Here is a 17565-nt window from a genome sequence, read left to right as displayed (position 1 = left end):
CCTTAGAGACTAACAAATTTATTAGAGCATAAGCTTTCGTGGACTACAGCCCACTTCTTCGGATGCATATAGAATGGAACATATAATGAGGAGATATATATACACACATACAGAGAGCATAAGCAGGTGGGAGTTGTCTTACCAACTCTGAGAGGCCAATTAATTAAGAGAAAAAAAACTTTTGAAGTGATAATCAAGCTAGCCGAGTACAGACAGTGTGATAAGAAGTGTGAGAGTACTTACAAGGGGAGATAGAGTCATTGAAGTCAGTGAAGTAACCCACTTACACCTACCTTCTCTTAGGAGCGGGTCTTTTTCTGGACAGAACTGAGACATTTCTCAGTAGGCTAGGATGCGTGAAGCTTTCTTTGTCACTGCCTGTGCTGTACCTGTTCTGTGGATACAGGACTCTAGTTTCATAGTTCTCAGTCAAGCACCTTTCACCAGTAATGTATTCACTTAAAAACTTTGTACAGTAGACGGTTTGGTTTGGTTTTGTATTTTTTAACTCTTATCCAATAGATAAGATATTACTGTTTGAGCGGTTATTCTCTATACTTTTAATGGGGAATACCACTGGAACTGGTAATATTTTTCTTGCAACATTTTTTTCCTTTGTATCAGTAACTATGTCCCCATGTTACACAAAGCTTGATGTTTTATAAACACCTTAGAAATATTAGTGGTACGAATCCTAACCATGGCCTGTTTTTGTTATTACCATTATTTTTAGGAAATAGTTTTTTACAGATAGTCACACGGCAAGCTAGTGGAGAGCCAGGATTAGCACTCAGGAATTCCTGGCTCCCAGTCCTAGTCTTACTCCACTACACCACACTGCTTTGTGCTTTTCCTGTGGAGAGTTAACTTCACTTCAGGTTCCAGCAGAAGATGCCAAGCTATGAGCCCTTATCCAAGAACAAAGATTTGCAAAAACACCAAATGGAGCACATAAACAGACTAGCCAAGGAACTCGATGCTCTCTTTTCACAGAGGTCTCGGTGCTGAAGGTCTGCTCAGACCTCTCCCCATTAAATATCAACTCTCCCAGCTACCTGGACTTGTGGCTCACTGGCTGAAGGCTTTTGGCAAGCCCTGTTTTGTATGGTTGTATGGCTGATGCTGCATTTTTACAGGTTTGTTATGTTTTCCCATATTCTGAGAAGTGATCATTCCACTGTCAACAAATAAATCTCTTTGCCCAGTGAACAATTTTCCGTTAGCAACTTTGTGCTCCCATACTATAGGGTGCTGTAAACAACAGTGTTTACGCTTTCTGTGATTATAAGAACATTAAATCTCCCCTCTGTTTATATGTTAAACAGGCTAAAACAACCCCAGCCTGGCCTGTTGGGAAGGGGTGACAAGCTGCTTTTTCATTGTGCTCGCCAAGGATGTCAACTTTTCTGTAGGTTTATTGCATGAATGAAAGGCTTAAGGGGATGGAAAGCTTTTGTCTGACAAAAGGAAGATCCATCAGGCTTAGAAATGGACTGAATGATGTCTTGCCTATTGCGATTTCCCTATGAGCACGTTTTGGGGGGGCAAAGGCAGGGGGTATTCCATTAGAAATCATAGGTGAGACCTTGGAAAGAATTCTCATACAGTACTGGTTCTGCCCAAGTGCTAAGAATGTGATTATTGCACGTGGAACAAGCCTATGGCCTTAGGAAAAGAAATACAAAATAACCTTGGTTTTGTGTAGCATCATTAATACACACTGCATCTTGAATGCTTTACAGTTAAATAATAAAGAAAAACATTTACCTCTCCTATCTTATCTATATATGCTATCCATCCACCCATCATATTTCAAAGGGGCCCATCACTAGTGAGCAATAAGTACTAATATTGGGGTTACTATCAAATAACTCATCTTTCTTCTTATCATTAATACAGTTTCAACACTGAATGTGTTTTATTATAAATAAAATATTGAAAATAGAATAAACAATAGCAGAAAAGAGAGAAATGAAGAGAACGAGGCAAGGGAGGAAAAGGAGGTTCTCACCACCAGGGGTGAGACTGTGTGAAGTAACAGGCCGGAGATCAGTACCAGATGAAAAGCAGGAGAGGAGTAATGAGAGATGAGACTAGGCTGGTGCAAATCTCTGTAGCATTTTAAAAACAAAGAGGGTAGTTCTGAAGTGGGTTATTGTGAAGAGAACAAGAGAAACTAATAGATGCAAAGTACTGTATATTATACACTTTTTTTTTTTATTACCTTCCCTTATTTTGCTGAAGGATGAAATCCATCTTGTCCTGGTGCAATGCCTCATGTCATAGATCAATAGATAGCACAGCCTGAGCATCCCACTTGGTATTCCAATCTGACCCTGATATTTCACTGGACACCTCCCAATTTTAACTGGTTTAAATATCTGCAAGTGCAGATGCCTTAAACCTCCCTTGGAGTTCCAAAGCAATTTCTCACCCACTGCACAAATGCAGGGCTCTCATAAATGTCCTCCAATGGGACAAAGAATTAGGACTCCTCAAATTTCAAGACTTCATTTAAAAATGATACTACATTGAACAGGATGGCTCAGTACTAGCCAATGGAACACGGAGACTTTCATTTCTGGGTATCAGTTTGAATCTGATCTAAGTTGACAGTCCCTCTTAAATTATCGTCTGATGTTTGTTCCAGTGACCATATGAAATGAGGTTTTTTTGTAAGGGATGCGGGGAGGGTCTTATGAAGTCCCAAGGGACAGGTGTCAGCATTACCAAACACCCCACCATAGCTGACACAAATCACTACCTTAGTTGGCAGGCTGATCAGAGTGAGTCATGGACTGAATAGGCCATGGAGAGTTAACTCCCCACTCACTCTTAGAGGTGTGAGGCACAGAAATAGAGAATGTGAGGAGAAACATGGCCTGCTGCTGTTTTTGCTGTACCCGTTCTGTGGATAGAAGGTTTCAGGCTCCAGGGCTGTTGATCCATCATCTTGCATGAGCAAAAGCAGCCCATTTATTACAAGTAGGTTGGTAAATTATGGTGGAAGCCAGTACAAGGATAGGACGGAGGCAAGCTAAAGTGCTGAACTGGCCTTGGGACTGGATTTGGGTCCACCCGCTGTGCCTTCCCTCCATTGGGGGTTGATAAATATCCTCCTTCCCCCAGCCCCATTTTCCACCGCAAAGAGCAGAGACAAGGGGACCCTTTCATCTTGGCATAGCCCTCTGCTGATTAATGTGATGCAATGTTCCCATGTAGGCAGAGGCAGCAGTATGTCCGCCGTGTAATTAGGAGCGAGATAATGAATGCTTTAGAGGCTATTCAAGCACTGCTGCCCGCCTCCCTGCAGAACGAGGCTCTTTCTCAGCAGTTAAGTCAAGTGGAAGGAGGGCCGGCAGAAATCTCATTGGCTCTCTGCTTAATTGTACTGGAAACTGGGGCCTCACAGGGCAGAAAAGAAGAGTAAGGGTTGGTAGGGGAGAGATGGGCAAGTGGGTCTCCTCTAACATTACAGGACCAAAGTTTTGTTGTTGTTTTTAATGTGTTTGACCTTGTGGCAGTAGAAGCTTTAAACATGCACATCTTGGCTTTGTATGTGCATGCCTTTTTTGTTTCAAATCATATGGGAAAGTCATCATTTAATAAGCATAAGACTCTGCCTTCTCAGTAACCCAGGGGCAAAGATGCTGCTGCTGCTGCTGCTTCATGGCCTTTGAAATGTGGGAAACAAGCCAGAGACACAATAGGTTTATTCTTTATTGTGGGGCTTTACAGTTACAGCACCATTGTCTAGTTAATAGTTGCAAAAAGGACACTCCCCTTCTCCTGACCCCTATGCGCACACAGGGAAAACAACCCATTGGTTCTAAACACTGCTACCCAAACTTCCCCAGATTCATATGAGACTCAAACGAGAAAGAAGCTAAAAGTTTGCCTGATCAGCTTGAAGCCAGTGAATCCATGCTTTTTATTACAAATTAAGCTTATTCCCCATATGGTTTCCTAGATTATTTCTGATGTTTGCTAATGGAAAAATTATTTTAAACTTCATAACTGAACACACAGTAGGCTAAATTCAGCTAAATGCAGTCAGATGTTAGCAGGTGTAACTCCCAGAAGAACCAAATCCACCAGTGATATAAATGTGGTGTAAGTTGCATAGTGGGTGTAAATTAGTCAGAATACAGCTTTTAACTAGATGGTAAAGTGAAGAAATTTGCAGTGATTTGGTATTGTCGGTTTGCAAACTGAGTGCAACTTTCGCAGCAAGTGGCCAATGGAGGATCGGGTGTAAAATAAAGCAATGCTCGCACATGTTCAGATTTATGCCTGATCCATCCCAACAACCCCTAGAGTAAAATTCACACTAGTATAAATAGGTACATCCCATTAGCTTCAGTGATAAAATTGATCCCCACAGAATACCAAAATGGAGTAAGTCCCACTTTATTTTGCACCCACACTGAGTGCCAAATGGATGCAAGTTACATTACTACATCACTTGCTCCCATTTTTAATCAACCCAAAATGTAACTAAAACCACCATTTACTGCTGATTTTCACCCAATTATCAGATAGTGGAAGCTCCCTGTGTAATTTTCAGGACTTTCTTGCATATATAGAGCCAAAGGAAGAGATGGAATTGGATGTTTAACATGCTGATGCAGTTATGACAAGATCAGATTTTTTTCCCCCACCAGAAATGTATATTCATCACCACATACCACGTGCAACTGGAGTTAGTGGCAGAGAAGGCAGTTCTACAAAACAATCAAAGCCACCATTCCATTGCTATCTCCCAGAAATCCCACAGAGCTATCCAATCGTACACAGACACACATTAACTGATATTCTTGCACATGTTCTCACACACATACACACACACACACACACTCATTACACCTCATTTTGGTCATGCTGTACCAATGAACAAAATACCACTCTCACATGCTTGCTATGGCACCGCATTTCCTGGGTCTCTTATGTGCGCTTTATTTTTATTCTTTCTCTCTCTCTCTCTCTCATGCCTGAGAGACAGTAAAAGTTGAGGAGTGGATAGTGGAAATAAAGTCAAGATAGCCCTGTCCAAGCTGAGGGAAGCACAGAAAGTAAACAACATAAAGGAGAAACCAGAACCCCATTCCTAAAGCAGATTAAAATGTTTTTCCAGAGTCTCCTACTGATGAAGCTGGCTGGCAGGAAGTGATGCAACATGATGTAAGTGTTTCTTCCACTAGCAGAAATACAGAACATCCTCCAGAGGGGGCAAAGTCACTGATGGTGTTGACCGTAGGTCTATAAACCATAGTATCTCTAAATATATCATAGCCAAACCTGCTGATAAAAAAACATTTGGTGATCTAACTGATGACTTCAAGTTTCATTCCTGTGCCAGTGAGCAGAGTCTATCTGTGACTGGTACTAAAAGAAATATGCACAAGAACCCATGACTAATTTGGTGTGTTGTAGAAGGATGCAATGTATCCCTACCCTACAACTTACCTGATGATGAAAACAAACCTCACCAGATTCTTATTTGAAGAGTTATTTGTTCAGCATCTACCATGCATCATCTGGAGGATTTCCAAGTGAGTAAGGCATTCATTTACCACAAAGTTCCACTGATGTGACCTCTCACAGGGAAACCCACGAAGACACTGACACTTCTATAGTCACATGACATTAATGGCATTTGCAATTTAGTTGTGTCTGCAAGAACACAGATGTTCTGCCCCGTTAGTCACTGGCTCCCCCCACACACCCATGTTTATTGTTCAAAATGCTGAGTACAGTTGGTTATAGTTAGGAAACGAAAATATATTCCCATGGAAACTGTTTTGCAGAAGCTGCCATGTGAATCTCAGACATCTCTGTAGCCTTCCATGTCCTGACAGAATGATATACTAGGGTGCAAACTCTGTGAGGGAGTTTGGGTGCAGGAGGTGGCTCTGGTCTGGGGCAGAGTGTTGGGCTGCAGGAGGGGGTACAGGGTGCTGGCTCCAGGAGGGGGCTCAGGGCTGGGACAGGGGGTTGGGGTGCAGGAGGGGATTCAGGGTGCAGGAGTGGTTATGGGGTGCTGGCTCTGGGAGGGGGCTCAGTGCTAGGGCTGGGGCAAGGAGTTGGAGTGTGGGAGCGGTACGGGCTCCCACTGGGCAGCGCTGACCTGAGGTGGCTCCCAGTCAGTGGCGCAGTGGGGCTAAGGCAGGCTCCCTGCCTACCCCAGTCCCGTGCCACTCCAAGAAGTGGCCAGTGGGGCTAAGGCAGGCTCCCTGCCTACCCCAGTCCCGTGCCACTCCAAGAAGTGGCCAGCATGTCCCTGCAACTCCAGGGGGGGCACATGGCTCCGCGCACTGCCCCTCCCTTCAGGCACTGCCCCTGCAGCTCCCCATTGGTCCATTAGCCACAGTTCCCCATTCCCAGCCAATGGGAGCTGCAGGGGCAGTGCCTGCAGGGAGGGGCAGCACATGGAGCCACGCCCCTCCCCCCCCCGCCATCCCCCAGGTGTCACAGGGACATGCTGGCCGCTTCCAGAAGCGACGTGGGGCCGGGACAGGCAGGGAGCCGCAGGACTTTTAGTATCTGGAGATCGACTGTCAGAGGCTCCACGATCGACCAGTCGATCGTGATCTACTGGTTGGTGACCACTGCTCTAGATGAGCAACCTCCCAACACTTGGGGGTCAGTTACAAGATAATGGCCTATTTCCAGGCTCCATCCCAAAGTTACACAGTAGTTTTGCCAAGTTGAGAGCGTAGAGATCAAAGGGACACTAAACATTTCAAAAGACCCTCTGGAAAGAGTGAGGGAATCATGAATTTGCTATTCCTGGGCATGGAACACAGACACTTCCCTGCAGGATGTCTGAAAGCAGCTGGGGCCTTCCCCAACTTTCAGGGACCAGTAAACCTTAGGGAAAGCAGGCATGCGTAGAGACTGGTTATTATTTTAAGGTTTGTTTTCTCTGGCATGTTTGAGTTTTAAATAAACAAATCTTTGCTTTAAGAAGGCTGTCTGGTGACTGGACACCACTTGTCATAGCTCCTGGAAGGGAAAGGACTGCAGGTACTGAACCTAGCTAGGACCTGCTGAGGTAATCACAGCTAGCTGCTGGGGACTACAGCCAAGACCTGGTCTAAAAGTGAGAGAATCACATAATTCCATCCCAAGAGAGGAAATAGTTCAAGGCCTGAGACCTCAGAGGGGGTGCGTTCGAATAGACCAGGAGGGGTCAGGGGTTCAGTAAGCCCAGTAACTGACACACAGATCCACTGTTCCCTAATAGCATACGTTTCCTTTCCTAAGTTTCATCCCTTACCTGAAGAGATACCACTTGTGTATTTATTTTGATAACGAGATGCCAGGACTCTTGGGATATCAGCTTGTTGGAATTACGAGGGTATATCAAAAAAAGAACAGCAAAAAGCATGTTCTTTATTATTGCAGTATAATGCCAGGCCCAGTGATGCTTCCAGAAGGCGAGAGAGAGAGAGCAGAGCATAATGTGTCCCCGACCTGTCCAGAGGGACATAACAGAAGAAGTTTTATTTTATTTGTTTATACAGTGACTCAGTCTGTAGTAACTGGGTTAAAGTCCACTTAGAAATAAAGAGAACAAAAGGCCCCCTGTTAGTACTGGACATTTTCCTCTTAAGATATCACAGAAAAGATTTAAGAAAAAAAGAAGGGAAAGAAAAACTCCAGCAGGATGCAGGAAGCCACAGGCTTATAGGAATGTGGCAGTGCTTTGGAAAGGAAAACACAGCCTCAGACTTTCATCTGCAGATTTTTTTCTTCATTTTTCCTTAGCTTCTCTACAGCCCATTGCAGCTGAAAGCATTATCAAGGCCAGATCTCCAAAGACCACAGGGCTCCTGTACAGAGGGCAAGCACGTGGGTGGGGGCAGATCAGTGAATCCAGTGTTCCCCAGACAGAGGAAATATGCTGGATTGTGCCGATCTCTGGAGTTTTGCCTGCCAGGGGCTTCTGCAGAGAGAGAAATTGCACTGGTGTGGCTGTATCCCACAGCCACTTGATCCCATAGTCCCTTGCCAGATTGACAATCCTTCAATGGCCAGATTCCTTGATCCTATAGAACCTGCTGGAGACAATATGTAGGGCATTGATTATTATTGTTTGTTTTTCACATCAAATCACCTCCTTTATCCAAGTATCTGAAAGCACTATCTAAACATTAAGTGACACTGTCCCCTATGTGGTATCAAGAAGTGTCTGAAATGTTTGCAGTGAAAGTATTTTAACTGGGAGGGAGCATAGGGCTGCATTTTATTACAGATGCAAACACTGTCTTAATATCGGTAAACTAAAATTTCATGAATTTTTTCTTCAGATTTTTTTGAATGGAAATTGAGTCATTTTCAAGTGAAGGTGACTAGTCAGGGAAAGCATGCCCAAGTGAAGTTCTGAATATAAAAATAACCATTTCACTGAATTTTGCAAAAATACAAAATTGAAGAAGTTAGCAGGTGCCTCAGATGTAATGATGGCAAATTTCATGACTAATAATAGAGTGGAGAATATGCTCATAAAATTTGCAGATGACCTCAAATTGGGAGTCACTGCAAGGACCTTGGAGGACATTCAAAATGACCTTGATAAATTATAGAATTGGTCTGAAATCAACAAGATTTCAATAAGAAAAGTGCAAAGTACTACATTTAGAAAGGAAAAGTCAGAGGCACAACTACAAAATGGAGATAACTGGGTAGGCAGCAGTACTCCTGAAAAGTATCTGGGGGGTTTAATGGATCACAAATTGAATATGAGTCAACAATGTGATGCAGCTGGAAAAAAGGCTAACATCATTCTTGGGTGTATTAATAGGAATGTCATATGTAAGACACAGGAGGTAATGGGCAGGTTGAGCTGGGGTAGGGTGCCACACTTCAAGGAAAAGATGTGCATAGACTTGGAAGAGTCCAGAGGAAGGCAACAAAAATGATAAAAGGTTTAGAAACCCTGACTGATGAGAAAAGGTTAAGAAAGGCTCATTTAGTCTTGAGAGAAGAAGACGAGGGGAGACCTGATGAGTATTCAAATATATTAAGGGCTGTTATAAAGAGGACAGTAATCATTTGTTTTCCATGTCTGCTGAAGGTAGGACAAGAAGAAATGGGTTTAATCTGCAGCGAGGGAGATTTAGATTAGATATTAGAAAAAACTTTCTAGCTATAAGTTAAGTTCTGGAATAGGTTAGCAAGGGAGGTTATGGAAATCGCTGTCATTGGATGTTTTAAAGAACAGGTCAGAAAAACACCTGTCAGAGATTGTCTAGGTATACTTGGTCCTGCCTCAGCATGGGGGTCTGAACTTGATGACCTCTCAAGGTTCATTCCAGCCCTACATTTCTCTGATTCTACAATTGTCTTTTTTATTGGCATTTCCAGCAAAAAGTCCCAGGACTAAAATCCCTACTCTTCTGTGACCTCATATGAGGCATTGTCTATACTGGGAGAAATCATGTTAGAAAATGTATTAACTAAGGGTATGTCTACGCTGCAGCTGCCTGCCAGACTGGGTAAATAGACTTGTGGTAGCAGAGCACATGCTAGCTTGCTAAAAATAGCTGTGTGGACATTGTGACACTGATGGAGGCTTACGCTAGGCACCCAAGTTCATCTCAGAAAAGTTCTCCCAGAATTTCCTACCTTATTGCAGTGCAAATAACCCTGGGATATGCTCCCAAAAGTCTCTGTGCCATAAACAGATGAATGCAGCTCAAGTGAAGACACAGCAACTCTAGTGTTATTTTGCAGTGTGGCCTCTTGCACTTGAGCTAGGCTAACTTTGAGAGAAGTAATGTGAGTGTAGATATCTTGCATGTGAAGACATATGCAATACCTATGAACTAACACAGTGTTAAATACTACTTTGTCTTTACTGTGGCCAGTGATAATCGTGTTTAAAAACATATTAGCCTGGTCATGATTATCTCTAGAGAGGATAGTGTTAACCAGTCAGTACATGTTTAAACTTGTCTGGAGTTATCCAACCTGACATACTACATTATGTTAGAACATGTGTTAACTAACAGTATGCTAAGCACTCAGTGTAGAGAAGTATAGTCTCACTTAAAATGGTGTCAGCTAGTCTCCTTAACATTTGGGATAACCCCAGCAATCTGACATGGTTTTAAACATGACAGTCCTTGTAGTTAACCATGACCAGGTGCTGTGGTTTTAAACACAGTACTGTAGTCCCTGTCTATACTGTGTGCTGAGTTATATTTAAGATCACTGTGAAGGAGTAAGGGATCACATTCCTCCGCAGTCAGAGGCCTGGAGCTGGCCTGGCTGCCTGATTAGCCCACCTCCCCCTGCACCTGAGGAGAGAGGTGGACCTTAATTAGCTGACCCATAGAAAAGAGGCCAGCAGGAATGACGGGGAGGGGACTACACCAGGTGGAGGGGATTCCGGGAAGTGCAAGTGCTTCAAATGGATTGTCACTGGAGTTACAGCTGAGAAGAACTGCTCCAGAAAACCAAATGGACAAGAGGAAAATTGTTTGGGGGAGCCCTAAGGTTATGAGGTAAGGGCTAGAAAATCTTGCTATGGGAATTACTGGTGCAAAAGACTGATTTGGGGAAGGGACTGTTATGCTTGCATAGACTTTGAAGTAAGAATCTGTAAAAGGCGGGTTTGTGTTTAGGAAGGCTCAGTTATAGAAATTACTCAGCTGATGATTGCTTCTTAAGGAATTGAAGGGAGTGAGCAGCTGGCCCAGCAGAATAAAGCTTGGTCTGACAAGAGGAGGGTGCTCTAAGTTAGTCCCAATCTATTAGTCACATTAGTTAATGTGTATTCTAACATAATAAAATCTTCTAGCTCAGACAAGTCCACTGAGGGCAAAATCGTGTTTAACACCATGTTAATTACTGTGTGTTGGAGAAGGAGAATGTTCCCTGAACTTTGCTTCAGACTCCACCTTTCTAGGCCTCTAGAGATGTATTCTCCTGTAACCCATCTGGTAAGGCACTCTGGAAAACCTCAGCTTGGCCCACACCCACCTCAGACCCTGAACTGTAGTTCATATGTTGCTAGAATCACTAACTGCCCAGTTTCACACATCTCCATATATCTGCAGTGGAACTACAGAGCATATGTATGGAGGACATTTTGTGGCTTTTAATTGTACCCAGAAATTTACCTTTTACTCTTCTTCTCTCTCTTCCCCTCTACCCCTCCCCCCCTGCTTCTGGCAGGACTGTGTGAGGCGGGAGAGAGAGAGGGGAAGAAGAGGAGAAATAGAATTTGGGGGGATGCATGGAGACTTCTCAAAAAGGGCCGGAAATTCTGTCTGCCGTGAGGGTAGGGTTGAGTTTGCTTTTGAAATCCCCTTCTTTTTGGAAGGGATCCTACACAAATTTTTGGTTTTAGGATGTGATATTTGATAAGTGCAAATGCACCAAAAATATTTTGAGTTTTTTCAATTCTGCACGTCTGCTGCCTGCTCTAGGGGGCCGAGCCTGACTTGTAACAGCAATTGCCAATGTCTGTACAGCCAAATGGGGCCAGCAGTTTTCCCTGACCCCAGCTTACAGCTTCCCAAATGAACATGCTGTGCCTGAGCTGCTGGTGCCAAGGAAAGCAAATGGACAGGCAGCTTCTGCAGCACTTCGGCAATGGGAATGGAGTCTGCAAATGGTGAACACAGAAAAAGAGTTCAAGGGCAGGAGGGCTGGTGTTTCCAAAACCCACCTATGCCAAACTATCGTATCTGTTTGCAAAGTCCAAGTAATACTTTGTATTTGCAAATGGAAATACAATGGTCTTTGGGAGAGGAATCAGGATCAGCACTATAATAAATTAGGATATGCAGCCCATCTAGTCAGGGACAAATCTACAATAAAATAGTGGCCACAGACCTGCCAGTGAGACACACACCAATGCAGGGAGGGGGAGAGAGGCAGAAATGGAAAGAGATGCACACTAACAGAGCAGAAGTGAGGGTCTATAGAAGGAAACCTATGAAAACAAAATAAACCAGGAGTAGCAGACTGTTGTGCACCCTGGCAGTCCAAAGCAAACCTTTTCTTGTACTTCCTGTGACACCCAGAATTACATGCCCAAGAAATTAATTTAAAAAACTGGTTCCAGGCCATTCATCTGCTAACTGATGAGGCAGGAGCAGAAGCTAGTGTCAGCTTTAAACAAGGTTAAAACTGCAGGAATGCAAAGAGACTACTTCACACAGCATACAAGCTCTGGCTACATTACATTTTTTTCTGAAAAACAGTTCTTTGATACTAATACAGTGGCAATGCCACTGGTGACACAAATGGTGGCAGCTCTAATGCAGGCAAGGCTCTAGGCAGCTGCTGGTTTTAGCTGCTGTGTCATCTAGACCTGTGCAAAGCAAGTCTGAATTGCATGCTGATTTTTAAAAAAACAAAAAACTGATGGCTGCTGGCACTTCACTTCACTACCAGCAGTGGAGTTGCTTCAGTGCCAGCAACAGAGAGTTCTTTCTGCCACCTCTGCGGGACCCTGCAGTGCACAGTTTGACCCCTGTAGGATGAACTTGCTCTGACTGCATTTAGTATTTAAAGCCATTACACCTCTACCTCGTTATAACGTGACCCAATATGAGCTGCGCGCTCCAGTGGATCAAAGCAAGTTCTATATAACGCGGTAAGATTGATTTTTTTTTTTTTTTTTTTTTTTTTGGCTCACGAGGACAGCGTTATATCGAGGTAGAGGTGTACTAATTAGCTCAGTGGTTTGAGCATTGGCCTGTTAAACCCAGGATTGTGAGTTCAATCCTTGAGGGGGCCATTTAGGGATCTGGGGTAAAAATCTGTCTGGGGATTGGTCCTGCTTTGAGCAGGGGATTGGACTAGACGACCTCCTGAGGTCCCTTCCAACCCAGATATTCTATGATTCTAATTTAGGTGATCTGCAGCAACTTCATTCAGTGGGCCTGGAACTGCTGACCCCTCTGCATTATATAATCCCAAGAGGGAGGGGTTATGGGACTGTACACAGAACACCCGGGACTGTGGAATTCTTTGTATTTCAACAGGCAGAGAGTATAGCCTAGTGGATAGGGCACTGGACAGGGTTTCAGGAGATCTGGGTTCTGTTCCCGGTTCTGTTATTACCCAATGTCACCCAGAAGGGCAAGTCACTTTGCCCTGTTGTGCCTCAGTTTACACCTGTAAAACAGGGATAACGATACAGCCCTCCTTTGTAAAGCACTTATATCTAAAGATGAAGAGCTGGGTGTTAGTATTATTAATATACACCAATGTACTTCCATGGCTCATTATCGGTTGCAGGGAGGTTTGGAAGGAGTTATTTTTACCACGGTTCTTAAATCTTGTTTGGTTATCAGGCTGTGTTCCCATATAGAAATTTCTGGAGCCATAAGGTTTTTGGGTTTGAACCAATTAAATGTGGTGTTATTGAAATAAAATGTGATGGCAGTCCTAGTTGGCCCCTATCTCTTCCCCTGGACTGTGAAGAGCTTTGATCAGCTGTTGAGTTTCCAGTTGTAACCTGAGCCCTTCACTCAGTTCTGTTAGGAGCATATTGTAACCAGTCCGAGGGTAAGAGGGCAGGAGTCCAAACACAGAATGTTCTAAGGGGGGTGACGAGACTGGAGTTTATACCCAAGGTCAGGGACAAGAGAGCAGCCCCTCTTCAGCTCGGGCAATTAAATGGCTGATGAGTTCAAACTCTGTAGAAAGGGACAGCATAGTGGAAACGGAAATTACTCCTTTGTTTTTCTTTTTCTTTCAGCGTTGGTTTAAGAGGCTGAGTAACTTCAATCTAAGTGCACACCGAACCATGTCCAGTCAGGGTAATAAATAGGGGCTGGACAGAAAGGCTGCTCATGTGGAAATGGGTGGGGACCTTGTATTGACATGTAAAAAATCTTTTCTCTGAGATCAGAGTCAGGCTGTGTACCGGAACAGAACTACTTCTCAGGAATCCCGACGGGCTGAGGACTCCAGAGCTTAGCAAATTCTTTATGGCCTTCCTGTGTGTCAGTATCTTTCTCTTTGTCTTGCTAAATTCTTCCTTTTTTAGTTATAGCAAAAGAGCAGAGGTATTTGTGAGGGAGCTGGTGGGGAGAAGTGAAGGGGAGGGGAAGCCATTACATTTGCTGTTGCGAATCCAGAACTATTCCAAAGGCAGGAAAGCTGTAAGGATTCTGTGCATGGTAGCAAGGGACAGGGCAGATTTGCGTCCCTGTGGCTGCTCAAGAGAGAGGACCTCAGTGTCCTTGCTGTGTCGAATGGGGCAGCTCTGATTTCTGAAAGGGATGTCCCTGTGGTGGTGAGGGACAGAGCAGCTCTGTTATCCAGTCAGTTGTGAGGACTGGAGCAGCTCTGTGGCAGCTCAGCATCCCTACCACCACACAAAATGCTTCAGCTCTTCAAGTGAAGAAACTGCCAAAAGAGATTTGAGCCAAAGCCAGTAACAGTTTACAACTCTAGTCCCTGTGTGTGTGTGTGTGTGTGTGTGTGTGTGTGTGTGTGTGTGTGTGCGCGCAATACAAACCAACACAGCAAATAATCCCAGCAAGGAGGAAAAGGTAACGTTGTGACCCAGTTTCAACAAAAAGCCCATGAATTATGCAGAGAAGTAATTAAAAAACACACTGGCTTCAAATCCAAGCCATTCATGCATGAAAATGGAGCTGTGCCTGTGCAGTAGAATTTAGCACCAGGTGTTTTCCTCTTCTAACTTTGGTCCAGAGATGACAATCAGCTCTCTTCCCTTTCAAAAGGGTTAGTCTCAGGTCTGATGATTTGTAGGGAGGAGGAAGAGGAAAGTCTCTGTTCAGAAGCCAAATATGATAAGGAGAGACTCAGTACATGGTCTGTAACAGGAATAAAGTCTTTCTTTCTCTCTCTCCCCATCCCCCTGCCTTTTATACGTGGGATTAGTTCCTTCATAACCAGATTCTATGTAGTCACAAGTAGGGGAAGTATTTTGAAACTGGAGATGGGACCGTCTCTTGGGAGTTAGAGCTTTGTTGCAGGGTGTCTTTTCCTTTTCTTCCCTGTTTTGTGTGTGTGATTCCCACCTCCCCACACACTCTACCACAGATGAACCTGAACCAAAGATCTAAATCTTTGAATTTGCATCTGACTACTTATCTCACTAATGAGTTAAACCAAAACGCCTGATTCAAACAATCCTAAACTTTTTTAAAAAAGTTTGGTGCCAGAGCCAAACATCAGTTTTTGCCTATTGCTAGATTCAACTTTGTTTCCCAGTTACTGGCCAGAAACCATGGCAAGATAAGTGAGATCAGATGGGAGAAAAGGAGGCCTACATTTGTGGAAGAAAGGTTCCGGGTATAAGAGTTGGCTGTGTTGGTGTCAAAGGCGGAAGGAATCTCTCCTCCTATCCCCATTGTGCTGCCTTTTTTGTTTTGTTTTTTAAACAAAATCTCTTTCTGAACTGCTAGAGACAGAATATTAGACCTGATCTGGTATGGCAAATCCTCTGTTCTGTTCTGAGCCTGCCAGAGGAGAGAAGTGTGTGCTTTTAAGATAAGACACCTGGAGTTTTCTCTGTGTGTGTGTGTACCTCTTAATTGTTTTGTTTTGTGGGAATGTAGGTGTAGAAGGACTGAAGCCCTATAATGGGTTGGGCAAGCTCACTTTGCTCAATTTCAAACCAGTTGAATGTTGTAACCTTGAAAATTCAACTCCTGTGATACACCTCTACCCTGATATAACACTGTCCTCCGGAGCCAAAAAATCTTACCGCGTTATAGGTGAAACCGCGTTATATCGAACTTGCTTTGATCCGCCGGAGTGCGCAGCCCCGCTCTCCCGGGAGCACTGCTTTACCGTGTTATATCCGAATTCGTGTTGTATCGGGTCACGTTTATATCGGGGTAGAGGTGTATTTGGATTCAGGTGAAGGTCAGGAGAGAGAAAATTTAATGACAGGTAAGGAAGTGTAATGTCTTTCATGGTGGAGAAGAAACTGGACTGTTGTAAAGATTTAAAAGGGATTATTTTTTTGAAGTTTCTAGATGCAGGCAGGACTCTGTAGTTCTTTCTGGCCCTCTTGTTCCCAGACTAATCTAAACCAAACTCCTCTCCACACAGGTTCACCAACTCCTGCCTTGACTCAGCAGTCATGGGGAGGTACTTTCAACTCTATTACTGGAAGTATTATCTCCATTTTACAGATGGGGAAATTGGGCCTAATTCTCCTCTTTTTGTGGCAGTTTTACAGTGGTGTGACTCAGTTGACTTCAGTAGAGTTAATCCTGAATGACATTTGTGTAAGAACAAAGAATCAAGCTGAGTAAGTCTGTGGCAGAGCTGGGAATAGAACTGAAGAGACCTGACTGACTGCCAGTCCCTTTCTCTAATTGCTGTGCATTGTTCTTTCTCCTGGATTGGAAAAACATGTTTGTGGGTTAAATTCTAGAAATGAGATTTCCCTTTAGTTTGCCCATTTTCCCTTCATTGTGTCATTCATTCCGGGTCTCCCCTCTGCTTATCTAAACACAATTCTTACATATACAGCCCTCGCTACAGAAGAAGCCAGCACGTTTCCATTTCTTCCCAACGCATTTGGACTTGTCCGTCACACACAGAACAAAACACAAGCAAACCAGTCAACATAATGCATTTTGTCCTCCTATTCTCCCCCGCTCCCCCCACTCCTACACTTGGGAACCATGGGACAGAAGCGTCTCCTGCCTGCTACTCCAGGTTACTGTGATCCAACTTGCTCCCAAAGTGCATCTTAAGTTTCTAACGGGGGTTTGTTGGAGACTGAAACAGACCTTTCACCCGCACCCACCTGCTCAGAGTGCCTAGTGTTGACCTGTCCTGCCTGCTGACCCCTGACCTTTCCTCTGACCTTGCTGGATTATTCCTGCTGTGCTTTCTGCAAGAGAAGGCCCTCAGCTCTGCAGACGAAAGAAAAAAAAATACCCTCCTCCTCCCCCCACTCCCCAATAATGACTTGCTATTGTTGAAGGGAGTAATCTATATTCTGGGCGCCAAGCTGAAGTGGCAGAGGGAAGGCTCTTTAACCCTCTCTGTGCTGAACTCTCCCTGGGCTCTTTGCCCTCCCTACAGACAAACTCAGCTGCTGCACAATGCTGATTAAGAAAACTGTATCTGACATAACTGTAGTCTGCGTTGGGGGGCGGGGGGATTGGACAGAGCAGAAAGGGTGCCTTTCAGAAACAGATGAGCAGGAATTTATCTTGGACACTTGTCTCATCTCATTACTCCCCGAGGGGCCCTCTCTCAATCCTTGGGGGTATCCCCTCATCTCTTCCCTGATTTTAATAACCTCTAATCTGTCACATTTACCATCCTTCCCAAAAGGAGGACTGGAAGCAGGATTCCCATTAGATTTTAATATCAGGGGTAGCCGTTAGTCTGTATCCACAAAAACAAGGAGTCCGGTGGCACCTTAAAGACTAACAGATTTATTTGGGAATAAGCTTTCGTGGGTAAAAAACCTCACTTCTTCAGATGCATGGAATGCATGCATGCATGCATGTATCTGAAGAAATGAGTCGTCGTCGTCGCGCCCCCTTTTTCCCAAATCAATCTGTTAGTCTTTAAGGTGCCACCGGACTCCTTGTTGTT

The 17565-nt window shown here is 44.1% G+C and overlaps 1 protein-coding gene and 1 long non-coding RNA gene across 10 annotated transcripts in view; one reads left to right on the top strand and one right to left on the bottom strand.

Moving 5' to 3' along the window:
- The window catches only part of RAD51B (RAD51 paralog B), a 599509-nt gene that overhangs the window by 504595 nt on the left and 77349 nt on the right, over nucleotides 1–17565 (top strand). The window contains exon 11 of one of the 9 annotated variants that reach the window (XM_034769346.1): nucleotides 5135–5181. The exons of the other annotated variants lie outside the window; for them this stretch is intronic. Coding sequence (XP_034625237.1) covers nucleotides 5135–5181 — 47 coding nt within the window. The remainder of the gene's footprint in view (nucleotides 1–5134; nucleotides 5182–17565) is intronic. 9 annotated transcript variants of the gene reach the window in all.
- LOC117876873 overlaps nucleotides 7469–17565 on the bottom strand; it is a 38932-nt gene continuing 28835 nt past the window's right edge. Inside the window, exon 2 of the long non-coding RNA XR_004645565.1 lies at nucleotides 7469–8063. This is a non-coding gene — a long non-coding RNA (uncharacterized LOC117876873). The remainder of the gene's footprint in view (nucleotides 8064–17565) is intronic.

Source organism: Trachemys scripta, chromosome 4 (assembly GCF_013100865.1).
Source record: "Trachemys scripta elegans isolate TJP31775 chromosome 4, CAS_Tse_1.0, whole genome shotgun sequence".
In the NCBI taxonomy this organism is placed as follows: domain Eukaryota; kingdom Metazoa; phylum Chordata; order Testudines; family Emydidae; genus Trachemys; species Trachemys scripta.
This window is presented reverse-complemented; position numbering and strand designations above follow the sequence as displayed.